Source organism: Melopsittacus undulatus, chromosome 6, assembly GCF_012275295.1.
Source record: "Melopsittacus undulatus isolate bMelUnd1 chromosome 6, bMelUnd1.mat.Z, whole genome shotgun sequence".
NCBI lineage: Eukaryota > Metazoa > Chordata > Aves > Psittaciformes > Psittaculidae > Melopsittacus > Melopsittacus undulatus.
This window is the reverse complement of record NC_047532.1, coordinates 30,870,604-30,884,844: the sequence shown is the minus strand read 5'-3', so window position 1 is coordinate 30,884,844 and position 14,241 is coordinate 30,870,604. Positions and strand designations below refer to the sequence as shown.

General features: G+C 40.8%; 1 protein-coding gene across 2 annotated transcripts; it reads right to left on the bottom strand.

Moving 5' to 3' along the window:
- Window positions 1-249: 249 nt before the first annotated feature.
- On the bottom strand, window positions 250-11,888 carry CCL20 (C-C motif chemokine ligand 20). 2 transcript variants are annotated; one of them, XM_031047254.2, is made up of 4 exons: window positions 11,806-11,888; window positions 1,521-1,635; window positions 718-795; window positions 250-420 (listed from the first exon to the last, which is right to left on the bottom strand). In XM_031047254.2, exons 1-4 carry the CDS (start codon window positions 11,840-11,842, stop codon window positions 393-395), a joined length of 258 nt encoding a protein of 85 aa, XP_030903114.1. In that variant the 5' UTR covers window positions 11,843-11,888; the 3' UTR covers window positions 250-392. The 2 variants fall into 2 exon arrangements, with proteins under 2 accessions (XP_030903114.1, XP_005147100.1); XM_005147043.3 differs by lacking the exon at window positions 11,806-11,888 and adding an exon at window positions 1,892-2,390.
- Between the last annotated feature and the right edge of the window lie 2,353 nt (window positions 11,889-14,241).

Here is a 14,241-nt window from a genome sequence, read left to right as displayed (position 1 = left end):
TAAAAGAAAACATTCTGGCACAAGACAGTGCCAATGAAGTAACAGAATAAAAACAATAAATAACTCACTTTACACGTGCAGAACAAAACAAAAATTACATGCAATAAACTTAAAATTCACACTCTGTACAACCACTTAGGGTAGCCCTTTCTAAATAGTACTCATATCATATTAGTAACATACACATATTCATAAAAATAGAAATTTTAACAAAATGCTTAGTTCAAGCAACACAGCGATGCAATATGAATCAATTCAAGAAGTTGAATGGTTCCAAAGAAGCCAGAGATAGTCGTACGCACACAACAGTGTACAAGATGATGATCTCAAACAAGATGTTGAGCAAAGTATTTCCTTAGCCATGTGCGTTTATTTCCCTGCTAGAAGCCATATCACATTGACATCTTCTTGAGCTTATGGCTGTTAAAAGAATGAGAGAACACACATAAATAATGATCTCAACCACAGGTCAATTATAGATTTCTGTCTACAAGGTATAGCACCACCTGAGACAACAGCTCAGACAGAAAAAGGGACATGTGACATAACTGTCCCCAAGAAGAATCTAAAAAAGGGTAACTATTTTTGACCAGAAACGGAAAGACAAATATTTTTTTGCATTGCCATCAGAACTGGAATTCAGAAGATGTAAGAAACATTCTTTAATACATGCTCTGTTTTCATAGGATGGTAGTATTTAGATATTTAGATTCCTACCTCAGGAAAAGAAGATGCTTCTTCACCCACCCCTCTCTAGGATTTACACAGGCATTCAATCCACTGTAGGTGTGGAAACTGGAAAAGAAATAATGATAAAGGGATCAGTAAGCCATTAGACACCCCTGCTGTTGAATACTGCGAAGATTCATTTGGTCTAAAACATGCATCATAATTATTCTATATAATAAATAATAGCAACTGCTTTTGTAAATGCCAGTTAGATATGGGGTGCTCTACAACCCCTCCAACTCTATATGAACATAAAGAAACAATTAAATTTAAAAGTAACAGCTTCTTCGGTCATTTTTTGCACCATAAAGTTGTGCTCAATTTATTGGAATGCAAGACGAAGAACTTTTCTGGATGTCCAAAGTAATTTGTGAGACTAAGGAAAATAGTTGCTGTCAACTATTAGGAAGGCTAAAACCCTGTGGAAAAAAAAATAGATCTCCATGAATTCAGCAAACTCTTGTCATTTATGTGTCTGTTAAGAGGTTCTGGCAAGGGAATACTCTCTTTTGGCTAGAGATTAAGCATATCTTTGCACAGCTGAATCCTAAAATGTCAGATTTATTATTTACATTGTACGGATGTCCTGAGAGTTAATAGTCCTTATCAAATAGAGGGTTTGTTTACAGGTATTATATACAATTTATTCAGTTAATTTAACCTTTTTGAAAAAGCAAGAAAAGACATGCTTATATTGTTGAAATTACTGTGTCTGCCCAAACAGACATCTTAAGACTAATACATGTCAGAAAAAAAAAACAAACCAGAAGATCTTCTAAAAAGCAACTTACATGATTGCATGGATATCACAGACTTCACTGGAGAGCTGTTCAGTATAACCCTTTAGGGCCCATCGAGGTAGACGCACCTTGGTGTAAGACAGGCAGCAATCCTGATTGCTTTGTGCTGAAATGAAGCAAAATGACAAAGTAAATAAACTGCATTTGGACCATGCTGCCTGGAGCACTCACTGTTCAGTTCCCTGTCTATCTCCTCGTCGATGCAAGAGGAAGATTAGGCAGCATATTTGGCTGAAAAAAATCCCTTCCTCCTCACCCTCATGCTGCTGCCAGCTGCCAGCATGCACACCCTGACATGGCTGGCATGCTGCAGTGTGGCATCCAGAACCACTTCATGGGGCTGAATGCCCAAGCTCACTTACCTTCAGAGGTGCCACACAGGAGCAGTGCCAGGAGCCCCACCATGGAAACCAGGGCCAAGCTCTTGCTGCGAAAGACAGTCATTTCCACTACACACAGCAGTTGTGCTCTAGTGAGTGCTCAGCTGCTGCCTGCTTGTCTTGACAGCCTTGCTGCACCTCCACCTGCTTATAAAGGGGTGGCAGAAGCCGCGGGAATTCACCTGCGGGCGGGTTCCTCTGTCATCAATGGGTTTTCCCATGTCAATTTCCATCATGCCTAATTTGGTCCCTTCCTGGTACTATAACTGGAGATAACAGTGTGCTGGGGAGTATTTTTTTTTGTTTGTTTAAGTAGGTTAGAAAATTCAGCCAAAAAGAAAAGGAAATATAAAGCTGTGAGGTAATAGTTCTGTGGGTGAAGCATTTGTATTTTTAGGGGTAGGAGTGTGGGTTGTGAAATGAGGAAAGTCAAATGTAGGTAACTCTCAATGATACCTACAGAAACTGCAGATCTGCTGTGTTCTAGTTTATTAAACCGAAGTTGGGGTGAGAGGGAGGTGGTCCTAACCCATCCAGTTTCATTTCAGTATGGCATGCTCACAGGAGCTGGGTAAGTATCTGCAATGATACCAAAGCCCTACATTAACATTTACTGGTTGGCCAATACAGTAACATCAGACTTCCCATATTACTGCTTTCTGAGCTCTAGACTGTAGTATTTATGAGGACATGTGAGCAATATTGAGTACTCATAGAAATGGGTTTCTTTACCCATATATTCACTGCTGTCACTTTCTACCAGTTTGTTACACTGACATCTTAAAACTGTCTCACACAGTTCATGAGAAATCCCCAGGGAGAGGCTCTGTCATCACAGCAAGTACAGTGTTTGAGGTGCTACTGAAAGCTGGTACTTTCCAGTGCTGCTTAGCAACCTGTGTAAAACGAATGTGATGGCTACAGGCCATGTCCTGGTCAGCTGGTATACAGAAGAGGTGCTGCCAATTCCAGGTGACTATAGAGTAACCTGAGCTGTAAGTAGCTTCTCTTATGTTAGAGCTCAAGGATACAGTCATTAGTTTGTAACTACACACCTCTTATTTTTCACAGACTACCAGTACCTTTCATGAAGGGTGCATTCCCGTTATTTCTTCCTAGAAATGTAAAAAATCTGAACTCTAGAATAGACTATTATTCAAAGACACTAATCTTTCACCGTAACAGCCAGAATTTAGGGAAGCTCATATGACTAGGGTACATACGAGCAGTCTTGCAGCATGCATAGCGTCACATATGTTGGACATGCTTCTCCTTTGGGCCACTGCCACTCGTCAAGGGTCATGGGAAGAGGCAACAAAGATTCCATGCCCTGAAGTTTTGTAACTTCTTTATGGATCATAGTGAAATATCATAAATGTACATAAACATCAGTGCTCTCTATATGCAGCTATTTCTGGACTGCTTTAAGGATTATCTGTCAGCATAGGCAATGCTATAAAATAGCTAACTAGAATGGTAATGCTTGAAATAATGGAAGTTTAGCTTGGCAGCTTTTTCCTTCCCATAAAGATAGGAGTAGTTAAACATGAATCACAACTATTTCTACCTTGACAGGTATCAAGAAGCATCAGGTTTGCAATAAGCAATTCTCTATCTTTTCCCCATCAAGCGCCACTTTCTTTAAAAAAAAAAAAAAATCCTTGCTGTCCAGTGACAATCTTGGATTTTTCCACTGCTTCTTATTTTTAAGCAGGAGTTCACACCATCCAGTCTCTATCAAGCAAGTGCCTTTAAGAAGATTTGAAAACTAGGCACTGGGTTATCAACCTGCATTCCTCTGCTTCCACTCTCCCATTTCTCTCTAGGGTTGATACTTGAAAAGTCTCCAGCTACTTTAGACAGAGAACTTCCTAAGATTGTCAAGACAGTAACCACATCTTCTTATCCATGGATTAGTATCTAGAGCATCAAAAGCACTGGGCAAACAATTTTAAAACTGCTAAAAAGTCCCAGAAAAAGATAAGTTTCTCTCCTGTCTCCCTAAGGCACTTGTTGCTCCTTCAGTTCATGTCTCCCTTGCTAGTTTGGAGACTTGAGACATAACTGATTTGGATGCTTATTGATTAGGCAGCACATTTTTAAAAAGCTGATGTTTTAATTGGATAATAAAAACACCACTGTTATTAGGAATATTACTTCACAATTATAAAATTATATTGAGTTACAATGCTGTTGTTTACTATTAGCACAAATATAGTGGTTAAATCTATCGATTAAATTACTATAAAGAAAAATCGAAAAATCACTAGTAAGTGCTATTAAATTGTAATTCTGCTGCCTTGTCTCATGCACTGAGTATCAAGGTACAAATCTATCCTTCCTTACAGGTTTATGCATTCTTGTTCCCACCTCTTGTACTGTTTTTCAGCCACAGAGCTGGTGAAGATTCTGGTGGGTTATCCACAGGGACTGCATCCACAGGCTGGCTTAACCACTGCCTGGAGACATCCACACTTTTCCTGTCAGAAGGTCCTTCCATTTCTTGCTCTCCTTAATTTTATACCTTATTCCCCAGTTTTTCTTTTTTTTTTTTTGAACCTACCTTTTCACCACCCCTGCATCTCTTTTTCTGTGCCCAAACATTTCACACTTAACTCACATCTAATTAATTTTCCTCATTGATCCCAAATCTATCACACCCATTCCAAACTTTGGTGTTTCTTATGCCATTTCCTAGGCCAATACAGCTTATCATATGATTACCAATGCTGTTATCTGGTTGGAGGCAGTCTTGTATCTCAAGCCTCCCTTCTCACTCTACAGCTCTATTTCTTCCACATTCAGAAGATAGAATCTTCTCACTTGAGCTTTGACACCCCTACCTACTCCTAATTAAGCACAAACAGTTTGGATACCAAAGCAATGACACCACCCAGTTAATGCTCAGCCCATACTTCTGTCCTCAGGCAATTTTCATTGCACCTCTAATAGGAACCAGAGGCCAGACTGGTGTCCTGTGTTACAGCAGAACTCTTGCTCACAGTACATCTTTTATCCCATTGGTTTGATTTAGGAAATCAGATTAAAATTTAGATTTTAAACAAAAGCGATGAGGAGGGCCTCAGGTTCATGAACCCTGTGCACAAAGTGCCTTCAGTTTATTTGCACAAAGTAGTTTAAAAAAAAAATCAAAAAAGGTTTTTGAAGTTGCCTGTTAAGTCCTGATATGACTCATAACCATATCTTATCAGTCTTTACAAGTCCATAATGCAAACAGAAGGCAAAAACAATATAAAACCAGGTTAACACTTATGTGTTCAAGGGAAGTGATTGTTCCCTGTGGATGAGGGGATGGTGACTGTTGTCCACCCTGACCCAGTGAGACTTTCAGCCTGGTTTCCCTTAGCACCTGCATGACCAAATAATGCTGTATGGGTTGGCCAGAGGACAAGTAAAAGCCTGGTACACTGGAGTCCAGCGTGGCCACCAGCACATCAGAGACTGTTCATGGGCATTGTGGATTGTCATTGCTGGGCCAGTACATTGTGTTTGGTGTCCTGGTACGGATGCATTTAGAAGGCTGCACATGGAGCAGAGGTCAGGCAGGAGGCCAGAAGGCCAAAGGAGACCGTTACCTCCCTGCACTGGGGCCTGCAAGGCTTTGTGCAGAGGCCTGTGCCAAGGGCCTCCTCAGAGGGGCACAACCAAAGCACAAGAAGCAGCAGACACCAGTTGCGGAAAGGGAAATTCTCATCAGACATAGTGAAAACCCCTCTTCATGGCAAGGTAGGTGAAACTCTGGGATAGGTTGCCCCAGAAGGGGATGTGAAAGCCCATTTTGAATACCCTTGGATGTACTCAAGCCTCAGCTGGACCTGGACCTTCCCTGAGCATGATCTTATGATTGTGTTTCTTCCCAAGCCACAGTCAAGCCCACATTTTTTCTGTTTCTGTCATGTCTGTCTTTTCTTCTCTTTTTAGTTTCCTAACTTGTTTCTTCCCGACTTCCCTTTGCTGTAAGTTTCTCAATTTCCCTCACTCCTGTCAGACCTTCAGATCCCCTCACAAACCCTGCTCACTCTCCCTCCCTGTGGCTGCACTTGCAGTAAGACAAAGGACTAAAACATAGATCAATTAAGTTTTCAGCCTCTCCTAAACCTCCCTTCCTGTTGCTCCAGAGGCCAGAGGGAACATGCCAAACCACTCCTGTGTGTACTATAAAAGATAAGGTAAAGATAGCCTAGGTTCCTGTGCTGTAGAGCCATTCAGAGTTGTGAAAAGAGAAGAAATGTATCAGGGAAAACAGAACATTTTTCAAGGTGATACTGGGAAACCAATAATTCTGAGTAGTTTGGGGATGTTAAAAAAGGAGACCTAGGGAGTCAGACTGCTCTTGGACACCAGCTGCAGAGGTACAGCCTCTCTGTTCCTGCTTTCCATGATCATCAGTCAGCTGTCTCCAAGCAATATGTTTCTTTTCTTTTAGCAAAAAGCTTTTACTCACAGAAATAACTGATGAAAGTCTGAAGTTCTGAAGGGACTTAATAGTTCAACACTGCTGTACCAGTGGAATAATTGGCATTATTTCTGAGGGATGGGCTTGCCCCATCAATCTCCCCATTGCAAAACAGTACAGAAGCAGACCACCTCATTTCTAGGTACATGTAGAGTTGTGACAATAAAGCTATGCCTCTTTTTATTCAAAATCTTGCATATGAGAAGCCATTTGCACATATGGAATTCAGAACTGCACATGACTGGGAAAGCAGTTTTAAATGCTTTGAAACTGTGGCCCCACAGTAGTAGTCTATTTAACTATGCAGCTCTGCTGTGAGATCCTAAAAGCCATACAGTGTGAGGCTTAAAACACTCTTCTGAAGAGAGACACAGAGAAGGAATTTTATAATTATTAACTATTTGACTGATAAGCTTCAGCTTATAATGACTTTTTTATGGGTTTAGGTCTAATATTTAACACAAAAGCTTAAAAAAAAGAAACCAAACAAACCATAAAAACATCCCTCATCTATCCTGATGTCAGAAGCTGTCTACAATATCTTTACCTGTCCACTACAGTAAGACAAGAAACACATTGACAGTTTCTGACTAGCACATTAATGAAATTTCCAGTTCTATTCCTCCTTGCAAATTATATTTTATTATATATTATTGCCCTTGTCTGAACTGCTGGAGATAAAACATTATAGCAGTACAGCTGATGAACAAGGAAGAAAAGAACCAAAGAGAGGAAATTCCCTTCTGTAATTTCCTATGGTTTAGAAGACTTTTGACAGAGCAAAGAGCATGAAAAGGCACTAGATCAAAGGAACAGGGCCAAATGTGGGGTTTAAAACATTGCATAATCCCCAGTGATGAAATACATACTAAATCCCAAGCACAAAAGTTCCACAGGTAACTTGCCCAATATCTCTGGAGCCTTAGAGGCTATGATGCAATATGGTATTTTCATGCAGTTCGTTTGCATGACTGGCAAAAATCCTTATCTGAAGGAAGAAACCAATTTTCACTAATTATATGTTGCACTTCATAAGGAATAGATCTAGAAATACTATTGAATGGTATTTGTTTGATGCAATTATGGACAAATTACATGCCTGTTGGGAGAAATTAACCTCTGATGTATCAAAAGTGCAGGTTATGAGAAGGCTGGTGCATCCACTGTGAACAGCCCAGCACCCTTCCTAGCTTGTTGCTTGCCACTATGTACATACAGGAAATGAGTATTTGGTGTTCTGAGGGCAGGTTTCCATCTTTCAAAATTAACCCTCCATTGTAGCCAATCACCTTTTCACAGAAATGGACCTCTCAAAGTTGAAGGCAAAACCTATAGTTGGAAAGAAACATGGGAAAAAATACACTACTGGGTTTCTGCAGCAAGGTTTTTGTAGCAGGGATTTTAACAGAGTGGCTTCCGTGAAAAGCTGCCAGAAGCTGTCCCTAGATCTGATAGAGAAAATGCCAGCCAGCTCCAAGCTGAACCCATAACTGACCAAGGCCAAGCCCATCAGTGACAGGGGTAACACCTCTGGGATAAGTGGAAAAAAAGCAAACACCTGGGCAGAACAATAACAGCTGAGAGAGAAGAGTGAGAATTGGTGAAACAAGCCTCAGACACCAGGGTTGATGAAAGTCAGGAAGGAGATGCTCCACACCAAAGAGCAGAGATTTCCCTGCAGTCCGTGGTGAAGAAAATGTGAGGCAGACGGTCACCATGGAAGGCCACAGTGGAACAGACATCCACCAGCAGCCCATGGAGGACCCCATGCCAGAACAGGTGAATGCCCAAAGGAGGCTGTGACCCCATGGGAAGCCCACAAAAAAGTGTTTCAGAGCAGCCCTGTGGAGAACAACTCGGGGGCATTGGTCAATAAGAAACTGAACATGAGCCAGCATTGTGCCCTTACAGCCCAAAAAGCCAGCCTTATACTGGACTGCATCAAAAGGAGCATGACCACCAGGGCAAAGAAGGTGATTTTGCCCTCTGCTCTCATGAGATCCCACTTGGAGTACTGTGTGCAGTCCTCGTGTCCTCAACATAAGGACATGGAGCTGTTGGAGCAAGTCCGAAGGAGGGCCATGAGGACAATAAGGGGGCTGGAGCACCTCCCATAAAAAGGCAGACTAAGAAAACTGGGTCTGTTCAGCCTGGAGAAGAGAAGGCTGCATGGAGACCTCATCCAATATCTGAAGGGGGCCTACAAGGATGCTGAAGAGGGACTCTTTATTAGGGACTACTGATAGAACAAGGGGTAATGGATTCAAACTTAAACAGGGGAAGTTCAGGCTAGATATAAGGAGGAAGTTCTTTTGCGGGTGATGAGGCACTGGCACAGGTTGCCCAGGGAAGCTGTGAATGCTCCATACCTGCCAGTGTTCACAGACAGGCTGGACAGGGCCTTGAGCAATCTCGTCTACTGGGAGGGGTCCCAGCCTGTGGCAGGGGACTTGGAGCTAGGCATTCTAAGGTGCTTTCCAACCCTGTTCTATGAAGGTTTTACTCATCCACAGTTGACATAGAACACTTGATGTCTCTGGAATACTTAGTGCTTGATTAACACAGCTGGCATTTTGTCATGTATTACTAGAAGTTTAAAAATACCCAGTAACATCTGCTTATTTTAGACTGCTAAACAAAAAAAAAAAAACAAAAAAAAAAAAACCAACAAGTTTTGTTTTAATAGATATTAGTTAACACTATTGAGTGGCTTTGTCATAAAAATTGTCAGAGTAGCCATGGGCGCAGACCTTCTTCAAAGGAATGTTTCAATTACTGTGGATTTTTAGTACTACACAGTTACATTATAGGGACTTTCCTGAGTAGAGATTTAAACCAGGGTTTCCCAAAACAAACTTCCCTTTGTCGAGGAGTCCTGATCTTTATCCCTAGAAAACCAAAGCCCTAGATCCTTCCATCCCAACTTTTACAGGTTCTTTTGCATAACACCACTGATATACTGACCTTCTTATCTTCCTATACCCTTAAAACTTTCTGGACCTTAGTTCTGAACCTATTGATTTCTGCAATAGGTATCTGGGGACCCTAACAAAAGGCAGCCTTGCCCCAACTCCCATTAAGGAAGTGTCTGCTTTTGCTCTTTCTAACGGTTTCCCTTGGCTGCTTTAAGCATCTGTTGCTCATTTTCAACGTCTCTCTCACCTTATTGCTGGCCTGGACAACTCCAGCCAGCCTCAGCAGTACCCTGATGGTTAGACCCTTGGCCAGTGCTTTAAGTATGGTGCTGTTCCCAACCGTGCAAGACTGCTCACAGGCTTTAGAGCCTCCTGTAAACAAGGACTTACTCTGCAAGAGCAAGAGCCAGAAAAGCTGCTGAAATGCAAGATGTTCTATGACAAGCAAACTGATCTTGACAGAATTCTCCTATTCCAAAATGAATTGTTTTACATGAATATCTTTGCCTCTAGTAAGTAGACTTTGACTTCCTCAGATCAAAGAACGATCCTTTTTTAATTCATGTTTGTACACAGGGAGCACCAAGGGACCTGGGAAACAGGGCCACAGTTTCAGGATATGACACATACACTGTTACTGCTGCTTTGGAAGCGACTAAACAGGAAGATGAAGGCACATGGAGAAAAACTAGGACCATGTAAAAAAAAAAAAAAATATATATATATATATTCTTCATGAAAGGGGCAAAATGCAACACACTCTGAGGGGGATTAAAACCAAACAAATTTTAAAATCAGCCAACCAGAGCAAACTCCTGCAAGTCTTTGGTTATCCAAATTCTTCTTAGCTGGCAAGAAATTAATCTACTAGAAGAATCCAGTACATTTTAAGTGCAAGAATTGTTACTTTCAAACAAACACCAGCAACATGATGCATTTATTTTAAGTCTCTCTCAAATATCATTAGAGATTTAGCATAAATGAGGCACCTTGCTACTTAGGTGCACTTGTCAAGATGTGACAAATATTCTTCTTGCAAGTTGTTACACTACCTGGGCTGTTGCAATGATTCAAAGTCTCCCACATTGTCTGTAATGAAACACACCTCGAGGGGGGGAAAATACAAAAAAGGTGGAGCGGAGGTGCTGAGGTGAAACTTCCTACACAAGTTGTGCAAATTCAAATGTTCATCGCTGAAATGAGACGTCTGTCTGTGACAACAGGACAAAATCAACCACTACTGGGAGGTTTGTAGGGTAAGCGTACATGAGGACACGCCTCAAAGTGATCTTTCAACATGGAAAGTTGCTTAGAAATCCTTTCAGGTTTTTCCTCTCATCTCTCTTTGGCAATCCATTAGTCACTAAAAGAATTAACCAATTTACATAAGATTTCTTTGACCTATATATAATTTCCTTTTTGTTACTTAACTGGAGATGAAGAAAACATGCAATCAAAGGAAGGCTAAAACACAAGCTAAGACTACACATTGAATTCGACTATATGGCATCATTGCAAAAAATACAAATAGGGGAGCAGAGTCACCAGGTCCAATCATCAGATAGGAAACTTGGAGATACAGCAGGGTTTTGGTGCTAGGATATCATATGCGAACATCCACCTGTGACTGGACTGCCCTCCAAGTTCTAAAGGTGAAGCTTAATAGATTATCTTATTCTCTTCCTCATGCCTGAAAAGTGTAACTTTTACCCATTTTTTGTTACAGTATTGAACAGTGATTATGCTGAATTAAGAGATGTTCTTTTCATTTCTACCCCCCAAAAAAAATCAAACCCAAAACAACCAAAAGAAAAAACAAACCAACAACAAAACAAGCAAACAAAACAAACAAACAAAACCAGCTAGAGTTGGCACAAGCTCCATTTTCAAAACCTTGGCTGTCTCATTGGCCATGGGGAGCTCACAGCTGTTATGAGAGTGATCTGTGATTGACACTGATGAGAAAATAGGCCACAGCTTTTAGAGCATTTGGTACTTCATGACAGTAATTGTTTCATTCTTACATGTAACATGTAACTCATATCAAGGAAGTATTAAGCAAAATCAGCCACAAAAAAATAGATGTTTTTCCCTCCACCACAATTTGCAGAAGTGAAGAGCTCAAAGCCAACTTGTGAACCACACTGATAACCTCAAAAAGATGGTGAAAGACAGCTTTGCAGTCACAAGAATTCAACCACTTCTTTCTCCCCTTCATCCTGAAATACCAAATGGTTTTTCTTCCTTTAAACACTAATGGCTTCTATGCAATTAGAAGAGCTGACAGGCATATTGTCTGGGGGCTGAGGGAAGCCAGATCCCAGTACACCCACCCATGGCCAGCACTTGCACAGAAGTCAGCTGCAGAACTACTGACACCGCATAAAATTTTAAGTAAATTAAAATCCTCAGAGAATCCCACTGACAAAGTAGTAGCTCCTGTCCTCTGATGATGACCTGGAAGGAAAACGTAAGGAATACAAAAGGAACTACATAAGGTATACCTGTTCTTCTGTAAGCCTTTCCGTCCTGCTGTAGCATTCATTGAATGTAACAGGAAGGCTTTCTCCAATTTCCAGTAAACTTTGGATCACACTACTTGTTGGATTTCCATTCTCTGTTTTAAAAGTTTCAAGACAGTATTTTGTTATTGGCATATTGCAACAGAAATAAATTTGGCTGTTAGGGCCATGGCAAGAGAAATATCATCTATCTGCTCAATCCTAGAAATGTCATCAACTGTTCAATCAACTAATCAACGTGCTTGATTTTTTTGTTGTTTTTGTTGCTCAAAAAGTAGTTTTGAACCAGAAAAAAAAATTAAAATGATAAAATTTAATTTTCCATCATGGTCATGCCTATAAATCAAAGAAGATACCTCAAAGCTCACAAATGTCTTCAGTTTGAACAATGAATTTTTTATCAGAACAGTATCAGCAGATACTTTCCCATGCTGAATTTTTTTCCAGCTCAGCTCTGTGGCTCCTCTGGACCATACTGCTTTGCATCCCTCAGCTGGGAGAGCAGAGTGGACGTTGTGCCAATCAGAACAAGAAACTCATGGGGGATCTTGCTCAACTAATGAACCCAGTCCTCAGACAACATGAAACACCTTTATCTGGAAACCTACCAAAGCCTTGAACAGGATTTTGCAAGAAACATGGAGCATATCAGAGAGCTGCAATGCAGGTCACTGAGATGCAAACAAGGATGCTATATATTCCTTTTACAAAGACTTTACAAAGTCTTAGTAATGCTCCCAGGGGGATGCCCAGGGTAAACAGAATACTACTTCCCCAGCCTCTCACAATTGTGGAGATGTTGATCAGTCACATTTAATTCAACAATGAAACCGTAACCAAAAGAGAAGAAAATCCAACCAATGACTTGTATTGCAGAAACTTAAAGATACTGAACTTAACTTTCCCTGGCCAATAACAAGGGATTAAGAAGATAAAGCACTCCTTTCAACACAACACTGGCCCAGAGTCAGCGGTGTACAAAAGGGGACATAAAGCATGTCTCTGCAAGCAAAGTAGGTGTGACCAGTCTTCATAAACTCACCATAAAAATTCTGCATGTTCCATGCTATATTGGTAGCTCCAGGCCTTATTTGTGCAAACACCCATGTATGTCACCACTAAAATTTCACCTGTAAGAAAAAATCATTAACCTCCCAAATGTTCAAGGGTGATAATTAATGACACAGCTCTTAGTTCCAGATCCTGCCCTGCTACCAGCAGCTAATACCCTGTATAATGCAAATGGTAACGCACACTCTAGTGACATGAATAAGAGTGGCTGCATAAAAAGAAAAGGGCAGTAGTATTATGTAAGTCGAAGTGTAGTGAAAAATACCCTTATGTCATTACTTTTTAGTAAGGAATCACTTGTAATTCTACTTTTAAATTAAGTACCTGGAATGTTAGTTTGGTGGAATGTATTCTCTAGCTTGCCTGTTGCAGTAATGCACTTTCTAACAAATATTCTAAACTAGACTTCGCAGAAGCATTTAAGTGTCTGTAATGAAAAGCATTCCAACCCAGCATGTGAATGTCTCTCCACCTTGGGAACCATGCATGAGATTCAATGAGAAGCGAGTTATGAAAGTCCTCAGCCATTCATTGCAGAATTCAGACTCAGGCTGCACACAGCAGCTTGTTCCCAAAATGGCCATGTAGTGCATGAGAAGAGATTAAGATCTGCTCTTCCATAAATCAAAAAGTGAACTTGCCCCGTCAATACTCCTGGGTCTGAGGAATACAACAAAAAGGAAGTTTAATCTTCATAACTGCCATTATAACCTTTCTGTGCATGAACTCTATTTGACCACCAACTGAGAAAAATCTTCAGTATTAGCCACAGTAAAATTTCTTTGCTATCACTCTTTCTTTAAAGGAGTATAGGACACATTCTTTAAAAAGTATAAGCCTTCAGTTTGATTTGCAAAGTCTCTTCTTCCGAGCAAAAATGGTTTCAAGAAACTGATGTGATTTGGGAGCTAAAAGTCAGTGCCTAATTCAGCACTCAACCAGACCATTTGAGAGAGGAATGTACCTCACACAGCTGAAATGAGGCTCTCAGCTTTGGTGAAATCCTGTGAAGCACCAGAAATCATACCAGGATCACACCAAGGGACAGCAGAGGGAGGAGAAGGTACCAGGGTGACAAATGTTTGCAGTCTCCTTCTATTACTGCCTTTCTTTTCCCTTCTATCCTTCGAATTCTTCTGTCTCCTTGATACACTAGAGATCATATCATATTAACTCTTTAGGATACACTGCTACTAGAAAACTCACCTGTTCCCCAGATCTTAGCCTTTCCTTTCCTAATTGAAGAGAATTGGGGTGCCATCTATAAACAGATCCCCTAGCCCACCCCACTAAGCCAAAGAACACTCCTGCTTCCAAACAGACTACATTCAAACTCAGCATGAAAAG

What these genes read in the sequence shown, in the direction of transcription:
- CCL20 (XM_005147043.3), bottom strand. Translation starts at nt 1,973, where the DNA reads ATGACTGTCTTTCGCAGCAAGAGCTTGGCCCTGGTTTCCATGGTGGGG. An exon ending in TGTGATATCCATGCAATCAT is followed by an intron (nt 796 to 1,520) that starts GTAAGTTGCTTT and finishes TTTCTTTTCCAG; the next exon opens with TTTCCACACCTACAGTGGAT. An exon ending in AAGCATCTTCTTTTCCTGAG is followed by an intron (nt 421 to 717) that starts GTAGGAATCTAA and finishes TTCTTTTAACAG; the next exon opens with CCATAAGCTCAAGAAGATGT.